At 42.0% G+C, this 19,271-nt stretch overlaps 1 protein-coding gene across 4 annotated transcripts in view; it reads left to right on the top strand.

Annotated features, from left to right (window-relative positions):
• Nucleotides 1-19,271, top strand: part of PHF2 (PHD finger protein 2) — an 87,320-nt gene that overhangs the window by 45,547 nt on the left and 22,502 nt on the right. For all 4 annotated transcript variants that reach the window (XM_062008482.1, XM_062008480.1, XM_062008483.1 and 1 more), the window contains 10 exons: nucleotides 3,663-3,777; nucleotides 6,514-6,674; nucleotides 8,873-9,014; nucleotides 11,821-12,007; nucleotides 12,650-12,812; nucleotides 14,133-14,220; nucleotides 14,682-14,788; nucleotides 15,827-15,918; nucleotides 17,226-17,315; nucleotides 18,732-19,103. In XM_062008482.1, coding sequence (XP_061864466.1) covers nucleotides 3,663-3,777; nucleotides 6,514-6,674; nucleotides 8,873-9,014; nucleotides 11,821-12,007; nucleotides 12,650-12,812; nucleotides 14,133-14,220; nucleotides 14,682-14,788; nucleotides 15,827-15,918; nucleotides 17,226-17,315; nucleotides 18,732-19,103 — 1,517 coding nt within the window. The remainder of the gene's footprint in view (nucleotides 1-3,662; nucleotides 3,778-6,513; nucleotides 6,675-8,872; nucleotides 9,015-11,820; nucleotides 12,008-12,649; nucleotides 12,813-14,132; nucleotides 14,221-14,681; nucleotides 14,789-15,826; nucleotides 15,919-17,225; nucleotides 17,316-18,731; nucleotides 19,104-19,271) is intronic.

Here is a 19,271-nt window from a genome sequence, read left to right as displayed (position 1 = left end):
TTAAAAGGGTGATGGGGAGGCAGGAACAGCTCGGTTTAGTGCATCCCTTCTGTCAGGCCATTTGTATGCAGGGCGTCTTGTGCTGCCGGCACTTCTGTGGGATGAGCACTTTCATTTGCTTGTTAACTGTTACAGTGGATGTTTAAACTGGTTATCTAGCACTATCAGTTTTGTAATGAATACCTAAGAGTTGTTCCGGAGCCAACAGTTCCCTGGTAGGATTTAATTATATCTCATGATCAGCAAAGGGAAACAGACACCAGTTGTCTGTTGTGCAGCTCGTCTGGATTTAAACATCTCTGTGTGTGTGTGTGTGTGTGTGTTTCTGGAGCATGCATTCCTCTGTGTGTGTGTGTGTGTGTGTGTGTGTTTCTGGAGCACTCATTCTTCTGTGTGTGTGTGTGTTTCTGGAGCATGCATTCCTGTGTGTGTGTGTGTATCTATGTGTTTCTGGAGCATGCATTCCTCTGTGTGTGTGTGTGTGTACATGTGTGTGTGTATGTGTTTCTGGAGCATGCATTCCTGTGTGTGTGTGTGTGTGTGTGTTTCTGGAGCATGCATTCCTGTGTGTGTGTGTGTATCTATGTGTTTCTGGAGCATGCATTCCTCTGTGTGTGTGTGTGTTACTGGAGCATGCATTCCTCTCTGTGTATGTGTGTGTGTGTACATGTGTGTGTGTATGTGTTTCTGTAGCATGCATTCCTCTGTGTGTGTGTGTGTATGTATGTGTTTCTGGAGTATGCATTCTTCTGTGTGTGTGTGTTTCTGGAGCATGCATTCCTCTGTGTGTGTGTGTGTGTGTGTGTACATGTGTGTGTGTATGTGTTTCTGGAGCATGCATTCCTCTGTGTGTGTGTGTGTGTGTTTCTGGAGCATGCATTCCTCAGTGTGTGTGTGTGTGTGTGTTTCTGGAGCATGCATTCCTCAGTGTGTGTGTGTGTGTGTGTGTGTGTTTCTGGAGCATGCATTCCTCTGTGTGTGTGTGTGTGTGTGTGTGTGTGTGTTTCTGGAGCATGCATTCCTCTGTGTGTGTGTGTGTGTGTGTTTCTGGAGCATGCATTCCTCTGTGTGTGTGTGTGTGTGTGTGTACATGTGTGTGTGTATGTGTTTCTGGAGCATGCATTCCTCAGTGTATGTTTTCCAGATGTCAACTTTAAAAATCATTTTCCTCTTCTTACACTTTTCCATGTTACTGATGTGGCTCAGTGGCTACTATTTCAGGGTATTGTTTCCTGTCATATGACATTTTAAGCCATTATGGTTTAATGAAATGTGTAGGGACTCCTCTTTAGGAAAATGTAGATGTGTTCATGCAGCATGGTCTGACATCATTTAAATAAAAAACCTAATTGCTTTGTTTAGGCAGACTTGACTTATTTTCATAACACTATCTGGAACAATCAGTTTGATTGCTGTCTCATTTGCAGCAGGGGAAATCAGGAGAAATCCTTTGGAATGGTTGAGGTTACACAGATGCAAGCGAACCAAAATCAGGCTGAGACTGTTTTTAAGTAGTTACAACCTTTAATATAAATCCGTGGAAGCACCCTGCTAGTTCTCTAGGTATCCCTTCTTCATAAATTCATTTGACATAACCTAAGTATACCTTGCAGTCTAGAATTGCTCATTTTGAGATATAGTTTTGATTAAAACTGCATTCCCTTTTTTCTCTGGAGGGTTTTGTGTAAAAGGAGTGGGTTATACTTTCCAAAGGTCAAATTTGGATCACAAAGTTCTGCAGAAAAAAAGATATGTGCCATCATTTCAGAAAAGGTGGCCTTTCTGTCCAGAGCTGATGTTTGTTGCACATGTTAATGGGACTTTGATCCCTACTTTGGTGATCATGGTAAAGGGGAAACTTGAAGAGAATGGCTGAAGATGAGCCAGATATTGATTGTTGGATGTAGTCCAATGGACTCCAGCAGCCTCTTGCTGCAGTGCAGGAGGCAGCACCCTTGGGGCAGAGTCCTGGTGGCAGAGGCTTCTCTGTGCCCCCCATGAGAGGCAGATGAATCCCAGAAACAGCTTCTCAGTGCTTTCTGAAGACTTGCAGTCAATTTCTTAATTCAGCACCGATTTGCCACGTTTATTTCTTGACACTCTGTGCTATCTGGAGTGTAATAAAACAACACATTAATATGATAAGCTCTTTAATTTTCACTGTGGCAAGTGCCACCTGTTTCACTGGGACTTATGCTAAGAGTCCCAGCATTGGTTCGGATCTGCAGAGCCAGGGGAAACAGTCTTTGGAAGGCGAGGAGGAAGGTTTGGCATTCATGTAGGGCTTGTTTCCTTTGTTACCAGGAGCATTGAATTAATACACTAAGCCTGAGAGTCATTAAGATAAAGAACTAGCAGCTTTAATGAAAATATCCAGCTAGGCTGGAGAGCTGCATGGAACTAATAAAACCAACATGCTTTGTGCAAAACCTGGGATGGATTCGTTGGGAGACGTCTTTGCTTGAGTTGTTCCAGGGTTGTGGTCAGCAAAACAAAGTTAGCTTTCTCCAAACCTCATGTCTTACAGCTGTAGCCTCCAGATTCCCTTCTTACTGAAAAGCTACATAGATCTGTGTGTGTGTCTGTGCAAAGAACAAGGAAATGGTGCTGACTGTGTGTGGTTACTGAGCAGTCCGATTCCTTCCCCAGCTGTTTTGAACAGTAAGAAAAGCGTAAGAGATCTTGGTTTGGGATATAATCCTGAGTTTCATGATGTAAAACAAGGGTGAAAAATAAAAGTAAGTTCTGACACACGGGAGTTCTACTAACAGAGGCTTGGAACACTACAAATACATACTTGGGACAAAAAAAAAAACATACTAACAAAATGAGCATGTCTGGACAGAATGTGGAAGTAGGAACAGCTGAGAGAGATAATGCTGACTGAGAGAAAAGCTGGACCAGTTTTTCTTGCTCTATGTTATCTAGCTGTCAGAGAGGCAAGGCAGAACTACATTACCATTTGACTGACTTATTTGTGCTTATTCCAGCTGACCCTTTTTCCATGATGAGCTTGCCTATATGCCTGTCACCCATTGGGAGCACAGTCGAGGGGCCTTCAGTCTGCTGTCATCAACTTAAAGCCCACGCCTGGCTTGCCTTTCAAAACCTAGGAATAAGAGGAATTCTAAATTGCATTTGTGGTGCCCTTGCTTTTTCTTTTCTTTTTCCTTTTATGTGAATGCTGTGTGCAGGGTGTAATTCAAAGCCCACCAAAATTGAGGTCAAATCTGCCACTGCTGGACAAACCTTTAGACTAAGGTAATTCAAGACAAATATGTGTGTAAAGATCTATAGTGCATATTGAGAAGGCAGGAAAAAATGGCTTACTAAGTGTTTTGTGATAAGGATTAAGTGTGTAGTCTGGCGAGTACAAAATGTCCAGAGCCTGTCTTTGCGTAAAGCCTGCGGTAGCTGTGCAGCTCAGTAATTATCCGTCTGGTTGGCCTTATGTTACAAAACGAACGCTGTTCAGTATGTAATAGATCTTCAGGCTACGGTGTAATTGTCTAATGGTGAATTGAGAGCAATATGAATATTTGCAGTGCAGCATAGTGGGGGTCCCCTCTTCTCTGCTCACTTAAAAAATTGTCCTTCCCTCAGCCGTCTTAGTGATTGTCTCCTACTTAACACACAGTACTCTCCAATTAATTCTTTTCCAGTGAAAAAGAAAAGGAATTGGCATAAACACGATATTGGACAGACGACAGAGGTGAAGCCTGTACAGAACGGGAGCCAAGTCTTCATAAAAGAGCTTCGAAGTCGTACTTTTCCCAGGTAGGTTGTTCAGCTGCAGGTGCGGGGCAGGGTGTTTGAGGCAAAGCGTGTGTAGCCAGTTGCCTGTGAAGCTGCTGCTGAAAGCATTACATGGTGCAGAACCATGAAGTTTCAATGAGTGCTGTTTTATTGCAGATGTCCCAGGCTCTTCCTTTTTTAATGTTTGTGCAGCCATATTCAAATGTACTCTCCATTGAGCCCACTTTTTGTGGATTTCCATAGAAGCTAGTACCTGTGAAGACAAGAACAAGAATGTGTCTGACCCCTAAAACATTTGCTTGCGTAAGAAACTCACTGATCTATTGCATGGAGTTATCCAGTTCTCAAAAAATACTGCTGGTTTTGCTGAAGTCTTGTCTCCATCTTGAAAAGAGCTACAATGATACCCTTAGTTGCTACAGTGACAAAGGCTGTCTTATTTGGGGTAATGAATAGTGCTAATTGTTAGGTGACATGTTCCACACTTTATTAGGCTGCTTCACAGCCGTTTGTACGAGTGATGGTTTTCTTCTGGTTCTTTAATTTGGCCTTAGCCAAATAAATCCTTAATTATTAATGACAAGTTATTTTAGAAGGATCCTTGGAGACTGGTGAAGTGTCCTTGGTAAGCACAAGACTTCTTCCTTTTTACTGAGAATTTATTTTCACATTTAGTTTCACATACTGGTCTTGTTGAGGAAAAGGCTGAAAATACCACTGCAAAGTGTTTGCAGCGCTTACAGTTGTGTTTTCACTAAACTCAGGATCCAGTGTTTTTACCTGCTTGACTATTTTTATTTGGGCCTGCTAGATTTTTTATCTTAGCCTTTTCTCTCTCTCTCTCTTTTCTTTTTTTTTTTTAAATACAGGCAATTTGACAGGTTGCAAATCTCATTTGTTAAAAAAATGGTTGAAGGCCTCAGTAGAAAGGCTTCAGTAACCTCAGATGGCCTCTGAGGTTGTGCTCACATGTGCAGTGTCCCTAAGTCACTCCTAAATTGTAAAAAAAAAAGTGAAGCCACATGTTTTTTGGCTTGTTTCTCACATAAATTTACACATAAGAAAATTCTACTGCCAAAATAAAGTTTCTGAGAGAGAAGAGTCTGTAGCCAACAGCAGTGCCTGCAAGATTCAAGCCTCTGATGTCTACACTTGTGCCATTAGTAAAACAATGTCTTGTTGAGAAATTTGCTCTTAGGGAAATGAATGAAATCTGCAGATGTTCGCAGAACAAAACCCAAGACTTGTCAGTCAGGATGTGATGAACGGAGAAAGGGGATCTCAGTTCAAAGACAGAAACATCACTGCTAATTCACAGCACACGACAGTAAATGATAACCCATGGTAGTCCCTCGGTGAAGCTCGGATCAAGAAGAACAGTGAAGAGATCAAGAAGGCAAAAAATACAATTCATGTCATTCCACTCCTCAATGCTTTGTACCAAAATAGCATTACAGTAGTAATAGTAGTTGTAATGATAATGAAATTGATGATTCACATACTTCAGTGTAGGTGCCAGACTCTCCATTTTGGCATGGTCATTACTACGTGCTCTGGTAGTGATCTCTAGTTTTGACTATGAGTAAGTTTCTGTGGCACATACAGAAGCAAATCAGACTAGAACAAGTGCATGAGGTGTGTATGGGCACTGCAAAGTATGTGCAGAAGTGTAGTGGTAAATCGTGGCTTACTTTGTGCTCTTTAAAATCTCCACCCTCATTTTTTGTGTGTTGCTGGTACTGGTGAGCCAGAAATAACCTGTGTCTCTACAGCTTATCCCTATTTGCTTTTGGTCATCTTTTTCTTGAGGCCTCAAACCTGCTAAGCAGGCCCAGAGTGAGGGATTCCCCATCAAAGGAGCAACCCCCACAGCTGCTGAGGATCGGGGGTCTGATGCAGGTTCAGTGGCCCCAGCATACAGCTCCCATGGCAGTGCTGGCGGCCTTGACCCCTTTCTGGATTGTTCAGTGCAGTATGAAGCTGTGAGCTGTAGTTCAGAACTGCTGCAGGAGAGGGCAGTCATGTATTAGCCATACTTGCCTGGACAGAGAGTGCTTTTTGGGGTCAACATTCACAATTTTGCTATTCACCTCCCTCCAGGCAGCCATGGCCCCAGATGGCTGCTGGAGCCCAACAGGCAGAATGCTTCTGAGACTGATGGACCTTCACATGCCGTCACTTTGCACTCCAAATTTCAGGGGGTCTTGGGCTTCAAAAGCTGTGGAAGTTGGACTTCAGTTTCCCTTGACACAGCAAATAGCTGGTCATCTGATGAAGTTGTCCCTTCCTTAGTCTCTTTGTAGCCTTCCCAGGGACTTGAACATGACTTGCAGAGTATTTCCCGAGCAATCTATTTGATGACTTAAAAAGGATTTGCAAAGTATTTCCTGGGTTATTTATTTGAGATTATGTAATGGTTTTAATCTTGCCTTCTTTATAGTGGATCACTTAACACTGATTTCTTGAACACTGATCACTGGTAACAGATCCCTGTAGCTGAAGAAAAGGATCTTTCACCATAAGCTGTTATTTTAATAGTTTCCAGTAGCTGGTGCATGACACACAAATGAATTGATTCTGGACCATTTTAGGTTGCCCTGTGTGCTTTGCAATAAATGGCTCTTTGACTTTTGTCTTATGCTCCCAATTTGCAAGTAGTTGGTTATTAATAACTTTTTCCTTTCAGTAGTGAAATGCAGAATACGCCAGACTCTGCATGTCAGCACCTTACCATTGCATCTGTATTTGCTTTTACAGTGCTGAAGATATAGTCGTGAAAGTGCCAGGCAGCCAACTAACAACAGAGTATTTGGAAGAGAATGGCTTTGCAGAGCCCATCCTTGTCCCAAAGAAGGACGGCCTGGGTTTGTCCGTACCCGCACCCACCTTCTACGTCAGTGATGTTGAGAACTATGTCGGTGGGTACCTGGCAAGCTGGTGGCATTGTACTGTCTGTAGCTCAGCTGTGTCTTTTTAAAAAACAAACATTCATTAAAAAAGAGTAAAATATGTTTTAAAATACTGTCTATGTCTTGAGCTATGCTGTTTTCAGTGTTTGTTATGTAGTGGTAGCTTCTAATGAGCAATTAATTCACTCTTGCTTCGTGTGCCATCTTGATGGTGAGCCTGAGCCAGATTCCATAGTGCTGCATTAAAAGAAACAGTAATAGTAGTATCAAGAAATAGTTTCTTCAGGACAGGTCTTAATTGATTACTGCCATCTCTCTCTGCACTGAAGGAATTACTAGGCTGAGAGTCCCACTCTGCAAAGGCAGTCTGCTTTTAACAGTGGTGTCAGTGGTGTTTTGGCATCCTCCTGTCTCTAACTTAAGCAGGGTATTGTACTGCATCTTCTTACAAGTCATCACGTCACTCCACCTGGGAAGACATACCTTGGCCAGGAGCCACTGAAGTGCTCCAAAGTCACATATCTCTGCTTCCTTCTTCCTTTATCATGTGTGATCTTGTCTCTTGTCCTCTCTCACTCTGTCCCATCTCTGTCACTTCCTGTACAATTCTCTCTCCTCCCAGTCTTTTGGCCAGGCATCATCCTTTTGGAGCCATGACTCCAGCTTTAATGTAACTGACTGTGGTTCATGCTCCTTTATCTCCTTCTATAGGCTGCTAACCACCTCACTCCTCCTGCACTCTCCTTCCCAAACCACTGACCTTGTCCTCAAACTGGAGGGCGTTATCACCAGCCATCGCTGTTCTTGACTGTGTTGATTGCTTTTGCAGTGATCGCGTGCAGAGAGGTAGCAACAAATAAAGGAGAATTCAAGACCTCTGATTTTATTGTTATTTCTATCCCATTGCTTCTACAGGAAACATATTTTCCTTGCCCATCTGCTACACTTAGCAGATTTTCTTGTATGACCTAGGTGCTCCTTATACATCTGCTGGCTTTCTCTCTGCCTATAGCTGAAATAACCCACCCTATCAACGTAAGAGTTAGTGAAAACCTGGAGGGAAGAACACAGGTTGTTTAATCTGAGGCTGGCACCAGATCTGAAAGTGAATGGCACCAATATGTGCCACTCTAACTGCCATGGGGTTAGTTTGCTTGAGCAGGATTTGCTAGGCAGGGGTTTATCTTACTGTCTTGTAGTTTATTACCTTGGACCTATAAACAGTAAGTTGCAGAGGATAAAATGAGACGGCCAAATACGTCATTACTGTTCTGGCATTTCATGAAAATCCAAAGGGATTTTTTTCTCCCTCCTAATGCAAAAACAAAAGCTGTGATTGAAACACTGTGAGAGGAAAAGTATGGCCCATTAACACTGAAGGGGAGGAAGACTGGAGAGATGCTTTTCTTGCAGAAAGTATATGAGAGTGTGCCTAGAAATGGGCATTCTTCAGAAAGCTCTGACTCTCTCCATGTGTTCTCTGGTTTGCTCAGTGTAAAATTCCACTAGTTGACTAATAGACTTAGTATTAATGCTGGAGATTTATATGCAGCAAGGTCTGTCAGAGGAAATGTCTAAGTACTAGCAGATTATTCACTGTGTTTCAATACAGAGGAAATGGATTTTTGATAAGTGTAATTTTGAGTAAAATAACCAAAAGTCTTTCTTTTTTTTGTTTTTGTGGTACACCACCTGGATTATGTAAAAAAAAAATGAATTTTCCTGCAAGACTCCTCCTCAATTATGGATTTCCTAAACAAAGCTTTAAAATGGAGCACAGCTTGGGAACATCAGTTTGATGAGATATCTTGTACAGTATTAAACTCTGTCTACAATCACAAGACTTTTACAGCATAGTGGGTAGGGCTTACTCAGTGGATATACACATATTTGCCTATAATTTTAACCAAGCAAATGAAATTCTTAATGAAATTAATAGATTCAAAATGATGTTGATCCTTTAAAGATAAAAATAATTCTGGCAGGGGCCTGAATACAAAAGCACCATTTTATGTACACACATTTTATGTGCATGCATGTCTTTTATACATGTGTATGTATACATACACAAGCAACAGGGAAGATACAGAGGCTGAGAAGATCAGAAAATCAGGAGTTATTCCTTGAAATGTTAAGCCACCCCCAAGCATATGAAAGGCAAGTCAGGCTGCCCCTCAAGCTCTCTTTTTCACTGACTTAATTTGTAGGACCGGAGAGGAGTGTTGATGTTACTGATGTCACCAAGCAGAAAGACTGCAAGATGAAGCTCAAGGAATTTGTGGATTACTACTACAGCACAAACAGGAAAAGGGTTCTCAACGTGACCAACCTGGAGTTCTCGGACACGAGGTGAGAGCCGGGCCTGCCGCACCGTGCAGCGACCCTGGGACTTGCTGCGGTTCAACAGCCTCTGCCCTCGCCAGTGCTTCCCTCTTTAGGAACTGCTGTTTAACTTTGGGATAGCAGCTTCTTGTTCTCACTCTCCACTGCACTGCTCACACATAGCTCAGGCAAAGCAGTGAAGTGAGGGTGCTGTTTGCTCTGTGAGGAGAGGGCCAAGTGGGACAATGTCTGTGATGGTAGCTCAGGTCTATTGTCATCAGTGTTCATGTGCAGAACACAACATTTTGGTACCTTTCAGTTTTAACCCTAGATGACTAGGTATAGTTAATTCAATGCAGCTATACACTAGAACATACCTTGATGCTCAAGGAGTGAATTCTCCTTGATATTGAATGATAGCACGGTATGTTCCTCGTAAGATCTCAGGTACTTTCCTTCAACTTGATAAATACCAGTAAGGCTAAGGAAAGGAGGCCAGAGATGAGCATGGAGGTATGACAGCAATGTATGTGGGAGAATATGGGCATAAGGGTCATATTTTTTTAATATTTTGTATTATTTTTCTGGTGGGGTGGGACTCTTGATGGATATAAAGCAACGACAGCCCTTGCAAGGTGATCCTGGAACACAATGATCTCCTTGGAGCATTCTTTTTTAAAATGGGTTGTACAGCAGTGAGCATCCTTACTTACATAGCACTGGTTTGATATATAGCTTACTGAAATCTTCCATCTGAAGTAAGGGAAAGTGAGCAAATAGATGAGATGTGGCTTTAGGTATAGTGTAACATGTCACCGGGTGGCCTTGGGCAAGGATCAGTTTGAAATGATTATAATCCTGTAATCCTGTTCCATCTGTTTTAGTTTCTCTTCACTTTTGTGGGCTGACCTGCGGTCTGTTTGAGGGCAGTTTGGAATCAGAGGGATACTGCCTTCTCGGTGGAGAATTGTGAGGTGTGATAGTGCTGGTCAGCTCTGAACTGAAGGCTGAGTCGCCACAGTGATGCAGGGAGCAGAGGAGGCCGTGCTGGCTCTGGGTACCGCCAGTCCTCAGTGATAGGAAGCCTCCTGTTCTCCTCGTGGCTTATATTACTTGCTTTATGTAATTAGCTGATGTAAATGCCAAAGAGTTCAAGGGATTGCTTTGTGCTTTCTATAGCTGCATTTGTTGCCTGAGCTGTGCTTTTATTCCAGAAGTGGGCAGATGCATACAGAGCCTGTTGAACTTTATGCTGGCATGCGGGTCGTTGTTACACTTCTTGCAGTGCCTTTGGGTAGCCAAAGGGAGGGAAGCCTCAGAGAAGGAAAAGATCCCTCTATGTACAAACACTCCATGGAAGATGATGAGTGTCAACATAAAAACACAGAATGGTTGTTGTGGGGAGCATTTCTTTTCAGGAAGAAGACTTAGCAGCCTTAAAAAAGAAAGCTAAGGAATAATTACAAGCTCATTTTTTCCTTAAAGCCATTATCTTTAACCCCATAGTTAATGTTTTAGTAGTGCATACCCATTTCTGCAGAAAGTGTCTCTAGTAATTACAGGCTGCAGAGATTACCAGTGTGTTCAGTTGAGGGTTTTTTTAGCTTTCTGCCATTATCCCAGTGTAACGGGAGGCCTTTTGTTCTGAAGGGCTGCTGGAGCTGTCACTCACACGCTGCTAATTTAGACATTAACTAGCAAATATTTGATTTCTTAACATAGATGGTGACACTTTAATTGAACACACTGCTCCATCTTTCCCTGCTGTTTTAAATGGAGCTATTGTTATCAGTGTTTGACAGTGAGCACAAATGACACATGGGAGCATTTAATTTTAGTTTCAAGTGCAGATACTCTCACTGACGTGATGTTTTAGAGTGTCCAACAGTGAACCTCTGCCCTCTGCAAATATTAAGCCAAAGTTTGGACTATTTAAACATAAAATTTAGCACACTCTGGGATGAAACAGTTAATAATACCTGTTTGTCAGGCTACTACATCATATTAGCTGGGATTTATAGTATGTATTTAATATAAACATGTGAATGGTGCTATGTATATGTAAATATATAACACATACAATATGTATTTAATGTTATATATCTAACGTAAACATAATATATACAATACACAGTATATAAACAAAGGTATATGTTATGAATATGTGCTCAATGTGCATAAATCTGTTCATTTGGATAAAATTTATAAAGAAATATGTATTTAGTATATTATTTATACAGATAGAAATATATGTATTTAAAATACATTCACATTATCGACCCAAATTAGTCTTTTCCCTCCTTCTGAGCTTTTAACATAATTCATTCAGTCTAAGTGAAAAGATCACCTTGATTTTCAGCATGAGATGAAGCTTTATTTAGTCCTGAAGTATTCATGTTAAAGTTATTAGGAGTTTTAATAGTAAGCTCAACCAATTTTTAAGGCTTACCAGATAATTGATGTAAGAGTGGACTTGTTGCACTTTCTCTTCTGAAGGAAGCTGGAAAAGTGAGTGTGATTGCAGCGCTGTTGATAAAACTGAGCCCACATTGCAAGAGGCAGGGCCTGGAAAAATGCAAACAGCACATACTTGATCATAAATAGGGCTGCTGAAAGAAATCCAAGGACTGTTGCTGAGCCATCATACTTAAAAAGCCTTCAGTCTCTGTCTGTAAAGAGTTGTCACAAGGTTTCTGAATGAAGAGCAGTTCCACTGACATGTAAGGAGCTCTTCAGACTGCCAGTACCAGAGTCACACTGTGCTTTGTTGCTTCGGGCTCCCTGTGCTCGTTTTCAAGAAGGTGTGTGTTTGTTTTCAATTCTCTCTGTAAAGGATGTCCAGTTTTGTAGAGCCTCCAGATATCGTTAAGAAGTTGTCCTGGGTGGAAAACTATTGGCCTGATGATGCTCTTCTGGCTAAACCCAAAGTTACCAAGTACTGCCTGATCTGTGTGAAGGACAGCTACACAGATTTCCACATAGACTCAGGAGGAGCATCTGCGTGGTACCACGTGCTGAAGGTAAGGCCTCCTGTTTGTGCAGTGGATCTAGTAACAAACTACATTTATAAGCATAGACCATCCTAAAATTCTGTCAGAAATGCAGGTCTCTGGTTCTTTTCTCTATGTTCCTGTTGTATCCCTAAGTGGGTATAGTCTCAGCAGTGCCAGGGTCTGCTGAGTGAGGAGAAGCCACCTGGAAATTGTCTGCATTGTCATTGTATTGGGGTTTGAGTATTTGTTTATTGCCTTCTGCACATGTGCCACCTAAGGCCTGAAAGATATTATGTCCTGCTCTTGCAGGATAATGGAACCTGGCACTGTAAACTTTTTGCACTGTCAGTCCCACGAATCTGAGCAAATGTGGTCAACTGGTGGTTTAATTATCTCAGCCATTCTGTGCAAAGCTGACTAGTACATTTCATTCTGCAGGGGAGCTGAACTGGATGATCTCTAAAGGTCCTTTCCCACCCATACCATTCTATGATTCCATGAAATAGTGTTAAAACTGTTTAGTTATATTTATATTTAGATAAATACTCGTGTGTGTGTGTGTGTGTGTCGCTGTGTGTGTGTGTGTATGTGTGTCTCTATGTGTCTCTGTGCCAGTGCACCATTGTTTGGTTTGGCTGCCTGTTGTTAATTTTGTATTTTCTAATTTAGGGAGAAAAGATATTTTATCTCATCAAACCAGCCTCTGCAAATATTTCCCTTTATGAACGCTGGCAATCGGCAGCAAACCACAGTGAGATGTTTTTTGCAGACCAAGTAGACAAATGTTACAAATGCACAGTTAAACAAGGACAGACGCTCTTCATTCCATCAGGTGAGCAGGCTGTTGCAGGTGAGGTTTCCTGCTTGTTTTAGAGCTGCTGAAATAGCATGTCCAAAATGCTAGAGGGGTGTGATCTGATGACTTTCTCTGCTAAAATTTGAAGTCTGTTTCTCAGACTTCAACATCTACAAATGTCAGAACATTTACTGCTTTCCGTTCATATTTTAGCAGCCTTTTAAAAATACAACTGGTGGGCAGAGCATTCCACACTTGATCTAGCTGGGTTGCAGTAACTCATGAGTTCCCTCTCAATGTCCCGCCATGACCTTAGTGCTTTCTGCCATCTGAGAATTCACACTGAAGTACTTTCTGGCCGTGACTTGCCACAAAAGCCATTCATGATCATTGATTCCCTGTGTCATTAAGGAGCTATAGGTGTCTGCACAAGTGTGAGTGTACATTTATGGTTTCAGATGAGACTGGAGACCTGGGTGCCACAGATTTTTTTATGAGTTACTTGATGGGCTTCCATTGCAGGTTAGGGGTGGTGGATTTTCTTAGTACCTGGGAGGATCTTCATAAGGATAAGGAGTTGGTCAGAGGCAAGTGAATAATTTTGAGTGAAAGCAGTTCTACTGTCCCTATCCCACCATAAACAATTATTTCCTCATTGGTTTGCTGCTTCCAGCACTCCCTGTTACCTGTTGAATCTATAAACTCTTTGGGACAGGGATGTTCTCTCCCTCTATGTGCCTTTAAAAGATGCACTTCCCACTCAATCCATAATCTGATTTGAGGCTTCCAGGCAGTGTGAGTAAATAACAACACTGGTGCTTGTGTTTTGGAGGAAGCATCCACTAGTGGCTTTTTTCTGTATGTGAGTATATTCTTGCACAGAAAGTTTACACACTTCAGTTTTTACTTTGTAAAAAGTGGGAATTAGATATTTGTTCCATCATCATATGTGGAGTAGAGGAATAAACACCACATGAGCAATTTATAGAGACTCAGTAATCTGAGTAGTATGAAAATGAATGTTTGGAAAACGCCTGTTCCTGACACTGCAATAAAGTCAGTGTCAGGAGCTGTCACATGAAAGCAACTACAGTTATGTAGCTGCTGCAGCTTTTCACAGCAACAAGTACTGCCAGTGTGAGCAGGATATCCCTATTCACTGTCTGCCACCATTGAAGGTAGTCCTGGGACCAGGAGTCAAAGGTGCTTAGCACCTTCCTGGGCTGGGCCTTTACTGGCTGTACTGGTACCTAGGAAGTAATTTGCAAAGTAAAGTAAAACCATCAGGTTGTTAATAAAGTCTTTGTTGTTGTCATCCCAATTTTTAGTTTCAGGACTCTTCTCTTTGTCTTTCAGGTTGGATTTATGCAACTCTGACACCTGTAGACTGCCTGGCCTTTGCAGGACATTTTCTACATAGCTTAAGTGTTGAAATGCAGATGAGGTAATCTATTGTTGAAATCTAAAGTTAGACAGAGGCTCGGTTTTTAATGAGTTGGCCATCCTCACTCTTGTTAATTACCCTACATTTGCAGGAAAGTTGATGTAGCTCTACTGGGCAATTTTGTAAAGTATACCCACAGTTGTCCCTTTCCACCATGTTCTCTCATGCTGATTCATTCCAAGCTGTACACCTATTGCATAGCATGTGGAAGGGTATGTGAGGTGCTTGAGGTAATGTGGCCAAGTCCTGAGGCAGAGCTGTTAAAAACTTACCCTAGAACATGCTATTTGCCTCCTTCACTCGCCATGTTCTGTGTTTGCTCTGATGCCAGAATACATGGTAGCAGCACAAAGAAATGAAGCAGTGCAAAATGACCCTTGGGAGTTTATGAGCAGTGTTTGTCACCATGTGACATACCTGTGACCTGCTGTGCTTTAAGCTGCTGTGGCTTTGTATTGCAGGGCATATGAAGTAGAAAGACGATTGAAGATTGTCAGTCTGACCCAGTTTCCAAACTTTGAAACTGCATGTTGGTACATGGGAAAGCATCTGCTCGAGACATTCAAAGGTAAAATACTCCCTTTCTTTACCTGCCCCAGTTGCTTAGCTTTGGGGGCCTCAAAATAGTTATTCTTAGTTTCTGGTGGTGTGCCAGGTAGAAGATAGACAAGTAGCCAAAATCAGTCTTGTTAGTATTTGAAAAGTACTTCTAATATATCAGCAGAACATTCTGATGTGGTCCAGCTCTCCCTGGTGTATCCTGCCAGCTTGCTCTTGGAAGGACCTTAACTGGCCTGTGCTAGCAATCTTTTCTGTGAAATTCAGATTCTGCCAAATCAGATTCCCTCAGAGTTGATCCAAACATTTATGTGTGTGTTTGTTACTGATTTCACAGAATCATTACAGTTGGAAAAGACCTTTAAGACCATTGGGTCCAACCACTAACCCAACACTGCCAGGCCAGTCACTAGACTGAACCATATCCCTCAGCAACTCATCTATGTGTCTAATTTGGGTCTGCTTTGCTTTTTGTCTCTATTTCTCTTACTATACAATGTGTCTAGAGACACCCACCATATCCTTTTATAGTGAGAAAAATGTGTCTAGTCAACAAGCAAGGTGAGAGGTCTCTCTGAGTGTTGCCTGGAAGGGAATCCCTTGTATACAACTCAACAAGAACTGTACTAAGGGGAGATGTTTAGGCAAGTCTGTGCTCGTGCAGAAGTGTAATGCTTTGCCCAAGATAACCTTTGATTTCACATATTGCTTTTTCAGTCAGGATAAAAGAGCAGCTGACAGTACCTTTTTATTCCCACAGCCTAGGATGTATGAACATGAAAGCTAGCTTGACCATGGGACCAAGGAAGGAGCCCAAAGGATTGCCAGCGTAGACATATGTGACAGGAGCACAGTGTAGGAAGGCTGAATTGGATTTTACACAGTAAATACACTCCTTATCACCATCAGGTTAAAATAGGGATCCATTTGTGGTGGCAAACTTCCAAGAGTTAACTTTCACAGCTAAATGTTTTCAAATTAAAGACTTTATGTAAAACAACTCCAACTATCAGTATTTGAATGGCTTTGCTTTTTTTCCTCCACTTAGGTTTGCATAAAGCTGGACAACAGCCTCCTGCTCATTTACTCCAAGGAGCAAAAATTCTCAATGGTGCTTTCAGGTCATGGACTAAAAAACAGGTAGGAGAAGCAGCTTGTTTTAATATTGTGTGTTTTTCATGTTTGTCAGTCACTGGAAGAGAGAACAAATGCTAGAACATCCGATATCTCTGTAGCAAAGCAGCCAGTTCTAAAATCCCAAAGAGAAGGGAGTGGGAGAATGTGAAAGGAAGGCAATAGCTGGCGTTTCATAGTGTCCCATGAGGAGTCAGCAGAAAAAAAGGTACCACCAGAATTTTAAACCAGCCAAAAGGATACTGAATAAATGTGTTCCCTGGCTGGACGTTTTCATGTGCCAGGTCAATAAGCAGAGATGGTGTGTGTGAGCAGGGCCTAGAACAGCACCTGCATTTTTGTGTACACAAGGTGTCCAGTTCCTGCAAATGAACATGTTAATTGAGCGGGGAAATATGTATTGGCTGGAGAGAAAACTTAGAGGGATTTGAAGCTTGAGTTTGCTGCAGCAGTCATTTCAGAAGTGTTATTCTTGTGTGTGTTGCTGCTGAAGTTCTGGGGAATTAGCTGCAGGAGAAAGGCCATTCAGTTGTAAGAGGTGAAGAGGGGAACTAGCAGCTTTAGGATTTTCAGGCATTTTTAAGCCTTCAGACATTTTAAGAAGGGATGAGCAGCTGAGTACACAATGTTATTTAAACAGTTAGGTCAGTTAGGTGGCTGTCCCAGATTTAAGTGTAGTCAGGGATTTGGCTGCTCCTTGCAAAAAGACAGTTCTAGGGTGTGAGTTCAGAACTGCTGCCTGGTTTCCTGTAGGACTGGCTGGTGGGGAAGCTCTGTTCTCCACGTCACCCTGCTCGTTTCTCCACTTGCTGTGCAGATGAGAAGCAGTGAGTCGAAGTCAGACTGTGTTGACACTTAGGCAAAGTTGATTTTTAAATGTTATAACATGGCATATGAATGCACATGTTGTTGGTCCTGTGAGGGAGCTCCCAAACCACTCTGCTGACAAGGGACATACCTGTTACACTCCCTGGCGACACCAGCCTCAAACAGTCTCTCTTTGTACATGTAGAAAGACAATTTCTCCCAGAATCTCACATAAGGAGGTGAGCAAAACGATGTTACAGTTGTGAAAATGCAATAATATCTGAAAAAGACTATTGACTTTGTTGTTCTCTTAGAACAACTGTTTACAAGCACACCCAAAAGAGGAAAAGAAGTGCATTTCCCCCTTATTTGGACTACTTATGATTTGATGTATTGATTTCAGTACATAGGAAAAATATGGATGAGTCACTTGATGAGGAGTTTTGTTACACTCTTGGAAAAAAAACATGGACAGAAACAGCAATCTGGCTTTGTTGTGTTTTTAGGCTTTAGCAGAGCATGAAGATGAACTACCAGAAAACTTCAAACCAGCACAACTTATCAAGGATCTTGCCAAAGAAATAAGATTAAGTGAGGTTTGTGCTCTTTTCATAATATTAACTATGTTGCAGATGATTTAATAATCTAGGCTATAAAACTGATAAATTGAAATAAATTAATCTTTTTTCCCCACTCTTTTCATTAAAATAATTCCTATGAGTTTTCACAGTAAGGTGGGTGCTCAGGACTGTTCTCTGTGGCTGATCTGTCACATTCTGGGCTCCTGTTTGCCTTTTCCTAAGCTTTATGCTGTATCTGCCTATCCTACGTCCTTCTTCCCCTATCTGACTGGCCACACTCTTCCATCCATCCTTTTTTTTCTCCTTCAGTTTAGCTACTCCCTACCCCAAAATATGACAGAACTCAAAGAACACTATGTAGGATCTCCTTTTCCTTATGGTCATAGGTCTTACCTGTGAATTTGTCTGATCTTGGGGACTTATTCTGTACATTGTCCCAGTAGGAAGCCTTGCTCTTGGCTGGCTTCTCGGCAGAGTTGCTACAGCAAATGCAATAATAATTGTAACAACCCCAGAAATCCTCCAAAAGGGGCAGGGCCCTTCCTCTCCCAGCTGCCTTCAGCTGGCTGTTAATGCACAACAGCTGGGTTCTCCCTTACCATTCTGATAGCTCAATGGTTTCTTGTAGTCACTGTGTGACTTTTAAAGTTTACCTGGGTGAACAGATTTGAACTTCTCAGTAAATAAGCAGTATCCACTCTCATGACAGAGGTTGCATGGAGGTATCATCCATTAAGCCTGATGTATATTCCACATGGTGGAGATGTGTGACAGTGCAATGGGACAAAAGCTGGTTCAGTTGTTTCAAGAAGACATCGTGTTACCTCTCCTATCACTTCTATTTCCAAAGACCTCAAAATTGAAATCTGTCTTGTCCTTCTATCCTCTTTCATGTAGTATGTGAGTTTTCTGATTGTCAGAATGGCAAGTTAAGCAGAAAAGAATTTCTTTTTAATTAGTCAGACACTGTTAATTTTAATTGGGTAGCTATTTCACTGATTATTATTCCCGAGGGCATGAAACATGATTCTGTTACATTTATCACATTTGAATTAAATAGAAATGGTTTATGCTCAAGCTGATCAGTGTTTTAAACAAAAGACCATTTATGTGATGCATTTGTTTGGATGGGCAGTCCATTTAACAATTCTGTCTGGTGATACAACCTGCTGAGAGTTAAGTTCCTTGTGAAGCCACTGGAGTTTCTTCAGATCAAATTTGGGCTTGAGCAACAGGGAGGCAACATTAGTGGTGAGCAGAGTTACTGTGGCATGTGTCTGTATACAGCCTGACTTACAAATGCGTTTACTCCTTTATTGAACCTCAGGGGGATCTTTGGGGTTTGTTTCCCTGAGGAAGGATGGGTGCAGGTACATACCTAATGTGAGACAGGTGGGTCTGAATGCCTTCCCATTTTGTGCTAAACTACAGAATGCTTCGAAGGCCAGCAAGGCAGACACGAGTGCCAACACCAACACCGAGGAGATCTGTCCTGTGGAGAAGGAGGAGGCACCATCACCCGTCCAAGTGACACCTCCACCCCCACCTGTAGAAAAGCCCCCTAAAAAAAAGACTCCCAAAACTGTGAAAACCCCCAAACAACTCAAGCCATCCAAACCCCCCAAACCTCCCAAGCCACCTAAACCCCCTAAGCCTCCCAAAACACCAAAAGTTAAGGGAGAAGGAAAAAAGAAAGGGAAGAAGGCAAAAGAGAGCCCACCGCCAGCCATCCCGAATCTCGACTTGCTGGAGGCACACACAAAGGAGGCTTTGACAAAGATCGAGACGCCAAAGAAGGGGAAGGTGGGTCATATTTTAACTGCTCCCTGTTTTCTCACCATAACAGAGATAAAATGATTCCTCAGGTCTCAAGAAAAATATAATTGAAGCAACAGAGTGTGAAACCCAGACTCCACTCAAGTAAATGGAAGTTTTGTAACCCCACGCTTATCGCCCTTTTCTTTTACCTGA

This window comes from Colius striatus, chromosome 15 (assembly GCF_028858725.1).
Source record: "Colius striatus isolate bColStr4 chromosome 15, bColStr4.1.hap1, whole genome shotgun sequence".
NCBI lineage: Eukaryota > Metazoa > Chordata > Aves > Coliiformes > Coliidae > Colius > Colius striatus.
This window is presented reverse-complemented; position numbering and strand designations above follow the sequence as displayed.